Source organism: Trachypithecus francoisi, unplaced genomic scaffold, assembly GCF_009764315.1.
Source record: "Trachypithecus francoisi isolate TF-2019V2 unplaced genomic scaffold, Tfra_2.0 Lachesis_group8, whole genome shotgun sequence".
Classification (NCBI taxonomy): domain Eukaryota; kingdom Metazoa; phylum Chordata; class Mammalia; order Primates; family Cercopithecidae; genus Trachypithecus; species Trachypithecus francoisi.
The window spans coordinates 102,398,575-102,413,269 of record NW_022681473.1 but is presented as its reverse complement, the minus strand read 5'-3'; the positions used below and the strand labels follow the sequence as shown (position 1 = coordinate 102,413,269).

Genomic DNA, 14,695 nt, shown 5'->3' with positions numbered 1-14,695 from the left:
TTTGTTTGTACTGGTTGTAGGGCTGTTTTTCCTTTCACCACAGCATTTCTCAGACTGCTGATGGGTTGGGGGGAGACAGAGAACAGTAGAAAAAAGGGAATAGCACATTAATCCTGGAGTTTTGAGGGTGAGAGGGAGAAAAAAAGCCTTCCTCAAAGGACGTCTAGCTGGGACCCGAGGGGCTGCTGATCTGAGTGAGGGCCGAGCACACACACGATTATTTTCTCCCCTTTCTGATTTCTTTAGACCCCTAAGCTTCTCACCAAAGGCACTGTCCCTGGCTCTAGCTTCTTGGGCTGCAACAGCTGACTTTCCACCCTCAGTCAAAAGCACATCCTCGGCCGAGCAGGGTGGCACACGCATGTAATCCCAGCACTATGGGAGGCCGAGGCAGGTGGATCACTAAAGGCCAGGAGTTCCAGGCTAGCCTGGCCAACATGGTGAAACCCCATCTCTACTAAAAATACAAAAATCAGTCGGGCGTGGTGGTGCACATCTGTAGTCCCAGCTGCTCAGCAGGCTGAGGCAGGAGAATCATTTGAACCCGGGAAGTAGAGGTTGCAGTGAGCCGAGATCATGCCACTGCACTCCAGCCTGGGTGACAGAGTAAGACTCTGCCTGAACAACAACAACAACAACAACAAAAGCACATTCTTCCTGTCAGCAGACCACATGTGACACCGAGGATTCCAGGGCCAGTGTCTTGCTGTCATATGCTCACAAGGACAGGGACATTCTCTGCACCACCTCACAGTCAACACAACCCCCATGGAGGGTAGCACTGTGGACACTACACACTAGAACTCAGAGCCAATGAGGACCATGCAGAGATGAGGCCTAAACAACACAAGGGACAGAGGGTCAGTTCTTCACTGCCGCAGTGACTATGTGCCCATCCCAGCTCTAGTGATTTCTGGATTTGACTTCATTAATTTAGCACCAATCCTGTTGACCATCTCCATTTTAAAAAGTGAGTGAAGGCTGGGCGCACGGTGGCTCACACCTATAATCCCAGCACTTCAGGAGGCCGAGGCGGGCGGATCATGAGGTCAGGAGATCGAGACCATCCTGGCTAACGTGGTGAAACCCCATCTCTACTAAATAATACAAAAAAATTAGCCAGGCGTGGTGGTGGGCGCCTGTAGCTCCAGCCACCACTGGACTCCAGGCTGGTGACAGAGCGAGACTCTGTCTCAAAAAAAAAACAAAAGTAGTGAGTGAAACAAGGCCCAGAAAGGTTAAATAAGTATCACAGGCTCTCACCGCTAAATATGGCCAATTCCACTACCCAGGCTCTTTCGAATGCAACATGGCCAACCCTCCCTCTCTCCCCAGAGGAATGAGGGTCTTGCTGAAGGGGAACTTGGAACTCTCAAGAGAGTGGTATCTTTTGTGGCCCTCTCAGGTAAAGAAAAGCAATCAGGAACCAGGACCTGATGAGAGCTAGAAAAACAATTACTTCCCACCATACCCTAGTTCTCATAGCACACAGCCGAAATAATTCACATCCGGAAAGATGATACATAGATCTGGTCAACATTGGGGAGGGGGTTTCCTCTTTAGGAAAGTTTGAGCAGAAACAAACACAACCTCAGTCTATTTCTGAGCAGTAGAAGCACAAGAAGACACACCTTAGTGGCGGTTATTTTTCGCACCCACTGGAAAAAGTCGGCTACGTTTAGCTCTGCCGCACTTTCCACGAGGTAAGCCTCTGAGCTGTCGAAGAGGCAGGGTCAGAGCAGATTCCGGCTAGGGGTGATGAGATCAACTTCCAGATATCCCCACCCCAACCCCTCTCACTCACATCCCCCGTACCTGAATGAGCAACAGGGGAATGGGGGTGAAGCGGGGGAGGTAGAGAATCAGCAAAACAGCAGACCACAGGGTGTGCAGCAAAACGCTGTCATCAATGACAACAGAAAGCTGGATTTCTTGACTCCATTCATCTGACCCAGAAACTAGAGGGTAAAATGATGGGCATAGGGTTTATGACAGAGGCAAGGAAAAAAAACAAACTCGCTACTGATTCCCTCTGTTATTTACTCCACTTCCAACAAGCAATCTCCAAAACCCTCTGCTCCACAGACATGATCCTCTTCAAGGCAGCAGAGTACCAGGGGGTAAGGACCTAAGTTTGAATCCAGCCCTGCCTCTCCCTGTCTGTGTGACCCTGGAAAAGAGACTTGACATCTGAGCCTTAGTATTGTTCCATGTAAAAGAAGGACATTACTGGCCAGGCACAGTGGCTCACACCTGTAATCCAGCACTTTGGGAGGCCGAAGCAGGCAGATCACCTGAGGTCAGCAGCTCAACACCAGCCTGACCAACAGAGTGAAACCTCATCTCTACTAAAAACACAAAATTAGCTGGGTGTGGTGGTGCATGCCTGTAATCCCAACTACTCAGGAGGCTGAGGCAGAAGAATCGCTTTAACCCGGGAGGCGGAGGTTGCAGTGAGCCAAGATCACGCCATTGCACTCCAGTCTAGGCAATGAGAGCGAAACTTCATATCAAAAAAAAAAAAGAAGAAGAAGGAGGACATTACCTATCTCAAAGGGCTGTTGTAATGAAAATGCAACTCATGGAAAGTGCTTAGTACTGAACCAAACATGTCATAAGAGCTCAATGAATGGTTATTTCATAGAGAAGGAAACGGAAGCCGGAGGGAAGCCAATGCTAGCCTGAAGCGGCATTTAATTCAATGTGAGCAGAGATGGGATAAGAATGAGACTTCACAGGCTGCAAGACCAAGACTCTTACACCCATCCTTTCCCCTTGCATTTATATCAATTCCCCCTAAACGCATGTGCAGGATCAGAGAATAAGAAGGGAGACAGAGCAAGGAAATTAACTTTTACCAGGAATAAGGTTTGGAACCTGCAGCTGCTCTTGTGGCTTAAGTAGCCTCCAGCCCCTCCCATTCTCCCAAGCTGCAGAAAGCCTGTCTTTGCAGGGACCACTGCATGGGAACCCGAGGACCTGAAACCTAGTAACATGGTCAGATCCAGGGCACAAGAGACCCTCATCCCACTCCTTTTCTCCTTCTCTCCATTTTATTAGTCACTTCAAGCAAAGGAGAACAGACCAAACAGCAGAAAAAAAAAACAGGAGCCCAAAAGCAAAAAACAGAGGGAAGGGCCTATTAAGAAGCTGAGCCCATGAGTGTCCCCGGATGCTTTTTGGAAAGATCCTAGGCCCTCTCACTACACTCTAAAAAAATCTGCTCCCCTATCCCCCAGAACCTTAGAAGAAGTGTTTTTGGTTTTTTGACAAATTGCCAAGACAGGGGAGTGAGGCCCCTAACCTGGGAGCAGCCAGGGTGTGAAGAAGGGGTGTGAGGGCCTCAAGTCCCACATCAGGTGTGGGGCTGGAGCGGGGCCTACCTGTGCTGCTCCACAGCCTCGTTATCAGGAAGCTCGACCCCACACACGCTGCACTGCTCCCCGATGGTCCGGCTCTCTGACTTCATGCCCACAGCCAGCTCCCCCAGCTTGCTGAACAGCTCCCTCTGGATGAAGCCCTGGGGCAGCAGCCCCCCATAGGTGCTGAAGTCCATGGAGACAGCCAGGGCAGGCTGCACGTGGAGGCCAGAGGTCACCGAAGATGGCATGCTCAACACAGCGTCAGCCTTGTGGTTGGGCAACACGGAGTAGATGCCCAGATGCTTCTCAGGCGGGGGTGCTGGGTGCTCAGGTCGGCCAGTGGGGGCCTGGCCAGCCTCAGCTGGGGGTGGCAGCTGCTCAGCACTCTCCTCTCGCCCATAGTGTAGCTCCCTAGCACTGGTGATGACGCTGCTTCGAGTTGGGGTCCCAGGCCCCTCTTTGCCTCTTTCCTCAACTTTGTCCCCCATCCCTCCTGAGATGCTGGACTCAGCTGCCCCAGGGCTGTCCTGGCTGGGCACCTCATCCACCTGCATCATTTCCGTCTTCACCTCAGCCACCCCAGGGTGCCGCCCACCCCCAGCCAGAGTTGGCTCCTCGGGCCCTGCAGGTGGCTGAAGAGTTCCCTGCAGGAGAGACTGTCCTATGGTCATCAAACTGTCCACTGCAGCCTTGGTGGGACTCATGGCTGAAAGACCAAATGAGGTGGAGACTGAAGGGCTCTGGTCCACCATGGGCGCAGGGAGGCTCTGTCCAGCCACACTGGCATACCCACTCTCCTCGCTGGAATGCTTTGAGATGAAGATGTTCTTGAGGTACCGAGCCTTGCGGTCCTCTTCTTCCTCGGCCCCACCGTCGGCCATGGTGGCCTCCGTGTCATTGTCGTCTGAGGCCTGGATGGTCTCCAAGATCTTCAGGCACTGTTCCTCCAGGTACTCAATCTCCAGGATCTCGGCAGCATACAGCAGGTCATCCAGGTCCTCCGCCTTGGCTTGCAGCGTGGCTGTATATGCATACTCCAGAATCTGCTGGAAGGTCTTTGGCGAGAGGAAGTCCAGAGTATAGTGCTGACTGTTGCGGTGGAAGAGGATCTCAAACATCTTGCTAGTGCAGGCCAGCACCGTCCGGTGGGCGTGGAACTCCTGGCTGTCCACCATGATGACCACATCGCACAGAGTCCCGGCCAGCCGCATCTGGTTGGCCTTGCACAGCAGCCCCGTGGGGTGGCTAGGGTTCTGCAGCTGGATCATGCCCATTTTTGTCAGATCCATGGTGCTCCCCTCGGCTCAGGCATGAGGCTCTCTTTCCTTCTGGGCTCTGCGTGGCGGGGCAGGGTGGGCTTCCTGGGCCAATAGAGGAGGCTAGAGGAAAGAAGAGGGGAAGAAGCAAAAGAGATGAGAGAACAAAAGACAAATTCATCAGTGTCCCTAAAAGTAAGAATTCAACCACTACAACATGCCCCCTCCTCCCTGCTGCCAAACCCCTAGCAAGAGAATCTTAGAGATTTTAATTGAAGTAGCTTCCTAGAAATCTACAAATCTGCCTTTCAAGCCCAGGGATGCTAAGAGTGAAAAGAAGGTTCTGCCACAGCAGATGCCTAATTCACTACTCTATGACATCTGTTAGATGAAGTGAAATGAAAATTGTAGTGAAGCCCTGTAAGTCCTCAGCTTTCTCTGCATCTGAGAGTAGGAGCTCCCTAGGCAAGGCCAACATTCATTATGATGAAGTGCACTTACTTAAAATTAGCAAGACTTTAGCCCCTTCCTTGTCAGCTTCACGCCAACCCCCTGGATGTCAAACCTCATCTTTAAAACAAAGTTTTTCTAAACTCTGCCTCACTGCAGGAGCCCCAGAAGCAGAGTCAAACTCATTGGAGGCCAGGAGCCTGTAGTCATGGCCCACAGACATCTATGGACACTGGGCTCTCCTCCGCAAAGGCTATCCTCTCACCATCAGCCTTGGCCTCTGGCCTTCTACTATTCTCAAGGTTGCAAAGCACTGGCAGCCCCAAGCCCTGTCCCTATCCCTAGGTACTAACAGTCACATATATACAACCCACACACAAACTTAGGTCATTTCTACCCATGGAAGCCTCAAAGTTATTGTATGTATAATCTAAAATCTGAACTGTGTGTATGTACACCAGCCAGAGACAGACAGAAAGAGTGTGTGGGGCAGGGTGTGGTGTCTCACGCCTCTAATCCCAGAACTCTAGGAGGCCCAGGCAGGCGGATCACTTGGGGTCGGGAGTTCGAGACCAGCCTGACCAACGTGGAGAAGCCCCGTCTCTACAAAACATACAAAATTAGCCAGGCGCGGTGGCACCCGCCTGTAATCCCAGCTACTAGCGAGGCTGAGGCAGGAGAATCACTTGAACCCGGGAGGCGGAGGTTGCGGTGAGCCGAGATTGCGCCATTGCGCTCCAGCCTGGGCAACAACTGCAAAACTCCGTCTCAGAAATTTAAAAAAAAAAAAAGCGTGTGTGTGTTTACATACACACACACACACACTTATATAAGGTGCTGTACCTACCGTCCTGCCCACAACTGCCCGGTGGACAGGAGGATCTAAAAAACGAAGAAGGATGGATCATTAAGGTATGGAGAGAGACCACAGTAAATATGCTCCCCTACAGCCAGGAGCGCTCATGCTGGGCTGGGTGTGTGAACTCCAAGTGTGTCCCACAGGCTCCAAGGAGTCTGCAAGTCCTGTGACCAGGGGCAGCAAGGGATGCCGGACATGGCTCAGAGGTGCTGGAAGTGATATTGGCACCATCATCTGTGGTGTGAGTTACAACCAATACGAAGGGAAGACGGGGCTGGGAAACAAAGGCCTCTCCCAGAGCCTGTTTGGGATCAATAAGAGGGCTCCTAGACTCCAAACTCCGCTTAAGGAGTGTTAGAAAGACCGCGCAGGCCCAGGGCCCTCCCCGTGTCTGCCTTGCAGCGACCAATATTGCAGTGAATGCACTGAGACCAAGGAACAGCAAGGTCTCTCCCTCACTCTTCGAACACTGCTTGCTTGCCTCCACCCCCAAAAGAAGGTCTATCAGTTCAGGAGCCACCAAGCTCACGCAGAAAGGATTCACAGGACGGCTGGTCAAGACACTTTTGTTGCCTACCCCGGGGTGGGGACGGAGGCCGTCAAGGGTGGGATGAACATTCAGCAGAGCCTCGCCACCGCGTGCTTTCCCGCAGACATCGGGGCTTCTGAGAACTAGGAGGGAACAGCCAAAAGAATGGAAGCTTGGCGCCCCAAAACAAGCCCTTTGGGTCCTGAGGGAAATCGGGGCGCCCATGGGCAGCCGTCTTCCCCTCCCGCCGCTCGGCGCCCGCGATCCGGCCGGCGCTGTGGCTGCAGCGTCCAGCCTGGCGGCGCGGGGAAGAACCGGCGATAACCCGCCTGAGCTCCGGGGATCGACCGCGCTCTCACACGCCTCCAGTTCCCAGCGACCCCCACCGAGACTTGGAGACGACTTCAGGAAACTTGGGGAAGCAACTTTTCCCGAGGAGCTAGACGCCTGAAAGATGAAGAGCTGAGCTAGGGACGAGGGAAAGCGAAAGAGACTGGGAGGAAAGGCGACAGTCCGGGCGGGCTGGACTCCGCGGGGAGAGCAGCAGGGAGGCGGACCCGCCCCGCGGCTAAGGGGAAGCACAAAAGCCCCGCAAACGAGTTGTGGGAGGAAAGGCGAGAAGGGGTCTGCCCGCCCTCCCTCTCCGACCCAGGGCCGTGACCCCCGGGGAGCGACCGGCTGGGTCCCGGCCTCTGGCCAGCGGCGCCAGCGGCCAGCGCGCCCGGCCGAAGAACGGTGTGAGCGTCTCGGGGAAGCGGCGAGCGAGTCGGTGCGGAGCGCTCCGTGCGTCCCAGTGGGTACGTCGGCCGGCGGGACCCTGCGCATTTTAAGCGCGTGCGGGCGTGTGCGAGGCGCTGTGCGAGCTAGCGGCGGGCGCGCCAGGGTGGAAAAGGCATCCCGAACGCATCAGGTGCACAGACCCGCACCCACCGAGAGCGGCCGGGAGCGCACGGCGAGCTCCGGTGTCACCGCCGGTCCCGCCGAGAGCCGAGGAGGGCCCGCAGCGCTGGAGACCCTCTGGAGCTTCCCTCCCTCCCCTGCAAAAGGGGGGGATCAAGTCCAATCAATAAAAAGCCCACCACGTTTTTTCAAACAGAAACAAAACGTAAGCAGTCCCAGTCCTGTTCCCCTCCGCCCCCAGATCTACTCGTCAGCTCCTCCGATTCTAGCTTCCCAGCCGGCGAATAGACACACAAATAAATAAACCACAACCCTATCTCGCGCCGGCGCACCGGTCCGCATACATAAGAGCACCCACCGGCTCTTTTCCTCCGCTGGCCCCTGCCGGTACAAAGCCTCCGGATCCCCGACCCTCTGCTCACGCCCTCAGCCCCCGCAGACCGCTACGCCCCCCACCTCTCACCCCGACCGTGCCCTAGGAGAGGAAGGGCTGGGGAGGCAGCTGTGCCCAGGCTGACAGCCGGGGCTCCCCCTTCTAGCCGACCCCCAACCGGTTGCGGCGACGGCTGCAGCGGCAGGAAGGGAACACGCCAAATAAAAAAGGCACAAGCCCAGCGGCCGAGTGGCCGAAGCGAGCGCGCGCCCCCCAGACCTCTCCAGCCCCGGGGAGCCCCGGCGCGCGGCGCTCGCTCGGCGGTGCGCCTCTTCCCGGCCCCTCACTCACCGCAGCCGAGCCGGGCACTGTGGGGTGGGTGTGCGTGCCTGTCGGGGGGTGTGTGCCTGTGTCGGGGAGGGGTGTTGCTGGGGAACTGTTGCTCTCCGTATCACGGCGGCAGCGACAGCATCGCCCGGCAGTTCGCAGTACCCGCTCTCATCGCCCTCAACTCCTCTCTGCTGCGAGGTTAGCAAATCACCACCGGCTGCTGCGCCTCCGCCGCGTCCCACGTCAACGCCGAGCCCCCTCCCCTGCAAGGCCCCGGCGCCTCTCCATCTTTAGTGCTGGCGGCCGAGCCCGGCTCCCTGCCCACAGCTGCCCCCCTTCCCTCCCCCCTCCCCGTCCCCGGCTCAGCCCGCCCACCACCCCGCACTGGCCGAGCCCGCGCGCGCTCCCCGCCCCACCTCTCCTTTCCCCTCCCCTCCCTTCCCCGCGCTCCGCGCTCCGGGCTTCGCCTGACATCTAGCTGCTGCTGGGGCGCCGGCGGCCGCCGCTCACCGGCCGAGCGGAGAGGAAGGAAGGAGCTAGAAGACAGACGTGCAGGGGACGCGGAATCCTTAATAGGGGAACTGACGGTGAAGGGCGCGCAGCAGCCCCCACCTACTCCCAAGATGTTAATTTCCATTGGATACATTGTCCCCCCTCCCCTGCACCCCGGTGCTCAAGCATGCAGTTTTGTCCCCTTTTCCAATGTTTGCCTCAATTCAGTGCGTGTCATCTCGCCTTTAACTTTTTTCTCATGGCTCTGGGCTGCATTCCCAGTAGCCCCTGACATCTGTTTCAAAAGGCCGCTTTCCTAGCCCAAACCCGGGCCTCTCATCCTCTTGGCTACTGCGCGCCTCCCGGCTTGAGCATCCGGATTTCAAGAAGTCTCCCGAGGCAGAGTTCGAGGATCCTGGTGAACCAGGTGCCAGAAGGTCCGCGGAGATCTATTGTCGAAGCGAGACGTCCCTTTTTAGCTGTCGCGATTGCTGGAGGCCAAGGTCGAGTCCTGGGAGAAACTTTTCTCTCTCTCAGACTTGGACAGCCTCTCGGCTCTGCCCGCACCCGACCCCCGACCCCCAGCAATCTGGGTGCAAAGAGTTTCCGAGAACTGCGCCCAGCTCAGTGCACAGTCTTCAGGGGGCAGGGGGAAACTTGGAAAAGCTCTGGGCCCCTCAAAAGTGCGTCCTCCTTCAGCGGGCCGCCCTACTTTAGAGGGTAGAGCAGCCAAAGAAAATGTACCCTTCCTCTGACTACAGAAAGCTGCCCTCTCCTCTTTTCCCTGTAGCTGAGCGAAGGTAGAGTGCCAGAGGCGGGAAGCGCTCTTTGGGCACGGGCTGTGGATTCTGACCAAAACCCAGGAGGTTACGGTGGGAAGTGGGAGTGGCCGAGAGCGCCATCCAGGGGTCTCAGGCCAGTCAGCCCTCGAGGTCACGTGGTTTTAGCAATGCGGGGCTTATGTCACCGAGGCCTGGGTCTGCATGTTCTGTCCGTGACTCGCGGGTGGGCCAAAGGTTTTCCGCAGGACTCACCTAGAATCCACATCTCTATGCGTGCCTCTGGCACTGCCCCAGACGGAGAGTCAAGTCACTCTCCCATGAACTGTAGGGCCATGGAAGGTGGCAGAAATCTGTATCTGCCCGCTGAAGGCCAGACAGCAGAGTTTACACCTCGGAACTGATCCGGGTTCACAAGGGCCGCTCATGGGACAGCCCCAAAGACGGGTTAGTCCATCCCAGCAAGAGCCACTCCTGACTCCTAAGAGCAGGGAAACCTCAGCCCAGCAGGAGTCTGCAGAGAGAGCTGGGCAGGGGAACACACTTTTGTGAAGGAAGGACTCCTCTGATAGCACTGGATAGAACCACATCAAACCCAAGGCAAGGGAATGGGAAACCGAGTCCCTGGGTATTCATTTCATTAACAATACAGAGCAATTCCTTTTAGAGGCTACCTGTTTCTCTAACTAAGGTCTATACACCCTGTTAGGGATAGAAAGAAAGGGATTTAAAGAAAGTTAGGAAATAACTGGTCTGCAAGGAAAGCAAGAGTGGAGGGATGTAAGGAGAGGAGAAAAGACCCTCCTGGTGCCTCACCAGGGAAATAGAAGAAAGAATCATTACACTTGTTGAGCTTCTGCCTAGATAGTGCCTGCTGGAGGTTTCCGCTTTGCTGTCCACATCCACCTACCAGCCTCTCCTCAGTGCAGTAGCAGGAGAAGCACACAATTAACCCCCTGATCCTAATCTCCTATTAATCCTCAAATCAGAGAAAGAGAGAATCTCTGGAAACAATGGGAGAGAAAGCACAATCCTCCATGGCCCTGGCCTCCCCACCCCGGTGCCATATTCACTCTATGTGAAAATCTCCCTTGCTTCATAAACTCTGCCCATTAAAAAGCCCAGCCCTTGTTAGTAAGTGTTAAAGAGAGATTAATGCCTGAATTTAAGAGGTGGAGAAGGTAACAAAAAGGAAGAAGGCAGGCGAGGCTGTGGGCTGAATGCCAGCATTGGGCTCCAAGCATTTCCACTTAGCGCTGAAGGCTGGCTGCACAGCAGTTTGATAAGGTTTATTGGGCCCAGATAAAGCAGCAGCAGCTCCCCCACCAAAACTGGCACCATTTATAGCCAGAGCTATGTCCTTGGGTCCTGGGAAGGCTGATGAGAATCCTCAGTTCAGAGATTTCATATGGCAGCACCTAAAAACAAGCAGGATGGAAAATTACAAGAGAATACTCAATCGCTCTCTCGCGCGCATGCCCGCTGTCTTTCTGTCTCTCTCATGTTCATGTATTTAGAGTGATTTTTCTTTTACATTTTTTCTTGAAGGGTCTTGTAAGGGAAATCTGGGTATCAGTTCTAAAAATACAGGAGATCTCAATCTCAGGGGGAGATCATGCTAGAGACAGAGGAATAGATGAGCTGGCCTTTGCATGGAATTCCATTGCTAAATCTTCTTATTCTCTCATCTCCTTCTTTACCCATGTACCTCCCACCACTGGCAGTCTTTCAGAGCTCAGTTAGTGGAAGAGGAGGGTATAGCAGTTCTAAGAGATCATACAGGAATGAGACAGTGAAAATAATAACTCATTCTCAGCACTGACTATGAACCTTAACACATTACCTATGTTGTTTTATTTAATCCACATAACAATCCTATTAACGCAGGTGCTATTATTTTCCCAGTTTCTGTGGACATGAAAACTGAGGCTCAGAGAGATTAAGTGCCCTACTGCAGACTGTAGCTCTATTAAACATCAGAGCTGAAACTTTAAATCAGACCATTCTGACTGCAAAGCTCATGCTCTTAACTTCTAGATTATATAGCCTCTAGTGAAATGGATCAAGGAAACAAGGGCTTTTAACTTTCCTTCTTCTCTTGCTCTACTGAGGCCAAGATCTGTGCAGCAGCCAACCAAGCTGAGGACCAAATGGTTCTCAGCTTGGTCACCAGGTAAACAGACTTAGATCCCCCAGGATCTTACACTTTGTCTCCTCCCTCAGAATCTCAGGCAGAAGTTGTGGAGGGGGCTTTGAATTACAAAAAATCTTCAACTAAAGAGATAGGAAGAAGAATGTAGTGGTGTTTTGAGTATTCTGAGTATGAATGGAATGTTGCAACTCTTTAAGTTCCAACTCTTAATTTGGGACATATATTTAATTTTTTTATTTCAAAGTAAACTTTTCTATCACAATTTAAAAAAAAATCAAGGATCCCTACCTTTTGGGGAGAAGATGCTACTTTGCATTTCCCCAAAAACTTGTGATGAGTGGAGAGGAGAATGAAGCATGTTCAGGGAGAGATGCAGGTAGTGATGCCCTTGAGTAGAGGAAAAGTATTTTCTGCAGTTGAGAACTCCAGATTGCCACTGGGGAATGCACCAGGGCATCAGACCTTTACCCTACCGGGGACTGTTAGGGGAAGACACCGCAAACCTATTGTGTCCATTTCTGGAGTCAAAAAATCTTACAGTCTTACAGTCCTTCAGATCATCACTCCAGACATCTACTATAGAGCTGTGGGTGATGTCAACAATTGGGCAGAATAAGTTGGGCGCAGTGGCTCATGCCTATAATCTCAGCACTTTAGGAGGCCGAGGCAGGCAGATCTCTTGAGGTCAGGAGTTTGAGACCAGCCTGGCCAACATGGTGAAACCCTATCTCTACTAAAAATACAAAAATTAACCAGGCATGGTGACATGTGCCTGTAATACCAGCTACTTAGGAGGCTGAGGCAGGAGAATCGCTTGAACCCGGGAGGTGGTGGCTGCAGTGAGCTGAGATTGCACCACTGCACTCCAGTCTGGGCGACAGAGAAAGATCTCATCTCAAAAAAAAAAAAAAAAAAGTTAGGCAGAGGAGAATTTACTCCTGTATATGTTGACATTTTGTTTTTGTTTTTAAAGTTTAATTCTTTCATATTACTTCTTGGATGCCCCCTCCAAAAAGCAGAGGGGGAAAGAATCAGGTGATGTGTGTGTTATGTGTTCCAGTTAGTTGATGCTCAGCAAACCAAGTAAGACGGCTTCTTTGATTAGTGATTGCCATCATCCCTCATCCCCCACCCCACCACTACCACCACCATCACCGCCCCAACCAACAGAGACCTGGTTAGTGGTGTTTACAAACTTGAGTTTTTCTTCCAGGTGCCAAGTATGCCCTTCCCTCATCTGCAGAGCAGAGTGTAACTTTTGAAAAGGGCAGGAGGAGGGATTATTTTTTTCTTTTTTTTTTTTTTAGCCCCTGAGGCCTTGGGTCACTGTGACCCCAAGATCTTCATGATTGAGGAAGAAAAAGCTTCTTCTTCTCTATCTCTTTTCCCAACATATTGCAAATGGTGTTGGGACCTAATGTTGTCAACTCAGATAGCAAATCTGAGTTGTTATTAGTGCAAAGATGCCCTAAGGGGGTAGGCAGCGAGGATGAGATCTGCAACGAATGTTACAGGGAAGTGTGTTCATAATTATAATGGGATTTAATGTACACTGGGACCAGATGATGGCAGCCATTTAAAAAAGAGATGCTTAATAAGAGAGGTCCCTTAATGACAGGCAGCAGGGCTCAGGATATTATGGAAGAAGCACCATGTTTCACTGGGTGTCACAAACCATGTGCCAGGTTTTACGGGGTTCCTAACAAAGCTTTGGGGTGAAACACAGCAACCATTGATCGCTGTCAGCTATCAAGCATAATGTTTGAATATTGTCTTTGAAAGGGGCATATGCACTTACAGGAAGGCATTTTCTCCCTTTCGGATACACATACTCACATAAGCATGGACACATAGGCTCTAGGCCAACATTGAATAGTTTTTGGTGTTTCTGGAAATCTGCTTTGTTCTGCAAAAGCGAGCCTCAATTTCAAAACTAAAATTTCGTCACTAGGGAAGGGTGCATTTTCCATATCGTGTGCATGAAGTGAAGCAGCATGAGTCCTATTACGGGTAATGGGAGTCCCACAGATGAATCCCCAGACACCATGCTGAAAATTAACCCCCAAGTCCTCATGGGGAGACATGGGTGTTTTTAACAGTTTGATGTTTCTTTGTTGGGGGTCCAGGAAGAGGGGCTGTGTAACAGTTTCTTATGCTGTTTAACTATAATAGCGTACTGCTTAACTTTTGAGTTAACATTATGGATTTCGATCCACGGCAGCTGTTTTATAACAGGAGCGTTATAGTAATGGACAAAGCCATGCAAAAGGAAAACCATAATCCTTGGAGGTGCCACCATAGTCCAGAAATACAACTCCATGTCCTTTACCAAGTTTTTTTTTCTCTCTCTCTCTCTCCTGATGTGAAAGAAGCATATGAAAACCTCATTCAACAAATACAGGCCTCAACCATAGTTACTGTGTTGGCCGTTCACAAAACATGATATGGCCAGACTTAGGGTCCTTAAAGCAGAATATTCCATTTATCCCGAGAGGGAGAAAATGCAAGGGGTAAGCGAACACTCACCTTCCAGTCACACACGCTGAGAAGCTGAGTTTCTGGAGAAGCCTCTTTTCAAATAGCAGTGGTATGTCAGGGGTACACAAGCCATAAGATGAAGCTATTTTACTTGATAACAGGTAATTTATGCCAATCATATTAAAATTATAGCAAGACAAACGCTCGTATCTTGTGGAGTAGAATTGCAAATTTGTATGGATTTGTAAGACGAAATGAAAGATGTCCTTGGAGTTCTCCCTTGGGAGAAGCTCAGTGCCTTTCCCTGAAAGGACTGAGTGAGTGGAAGACCGGGAGATGCCTGTGAGCCAAGGCTGTGGTGGGCTCTGAGCCAGACACTTTGACTCTGCCTCCCTTGCCAGGCCAGGTTCATTTGTCTCTTTTGGAAGTCATTGCTGGATCTTGGATGTAATCTTCTCCACCCACCCTTGAGTCAGAATTAATTTCTCCCATTCTCCGTAAGCCCCTTAGCACTATTTGAACATTTATTATAGTATTTACCACCATCTGCCTTATATCTGACTGAGTCTTCATTCTGACCACCCCCTCCTTTGTGAGTTTCTGCAAGACAAGGCCTCAGTCTTGTTCAATTTAGTATTTCCACTCCCAAGCCGCAGAGCCTAGCACACTGTCAAACAGAGTAGATGTAAATGTTTGTTGATGAACTACCTGAAAGCATGCATGCATGAATGAATG

General features: G+C 52.0%; 1 protein-coding gene across 4 annotated transcripts in view; it reads right to left on the bottom strand.

Moving 5' to 3' along the window:
- The window catches only part of ZBTB16 (zinc finger and BTB domain containing 16), a 198,131-nt gene extending 189,733 nt beyond the window's left edge, over positions 1–8,398 (bottom strand). The window contains exons 1-2 of one of the 4 annotated variants that reach the window (XM_033207560.1): positions 8,081–8,398; positions 3,384–4,741 (exon numbers count right to left, since the gene is read on the bottom strand). In XM_033207560.1, coding sequence (XP_033063451.1) covers positions 3,384–4,651 — 1,268 coding nt within the window. In that variant the 5' untranslated portion in view covers positions 4,652–4,741; positions 8,081–8,398. Of the gene's footprint in view, positions 1–3,383; positions 4,742–6,504; positions 6,633–7,714; positions 7,797–8,080 lie in introns of those variants that run through there. The other 3 variants (XM_033207557.1, XM_033207559.1, XM_033207558.1) reach the window with 3 other exon arrangements.
- Positions 8,399–14,695: the final 6,297 nt, after the last annotated feature.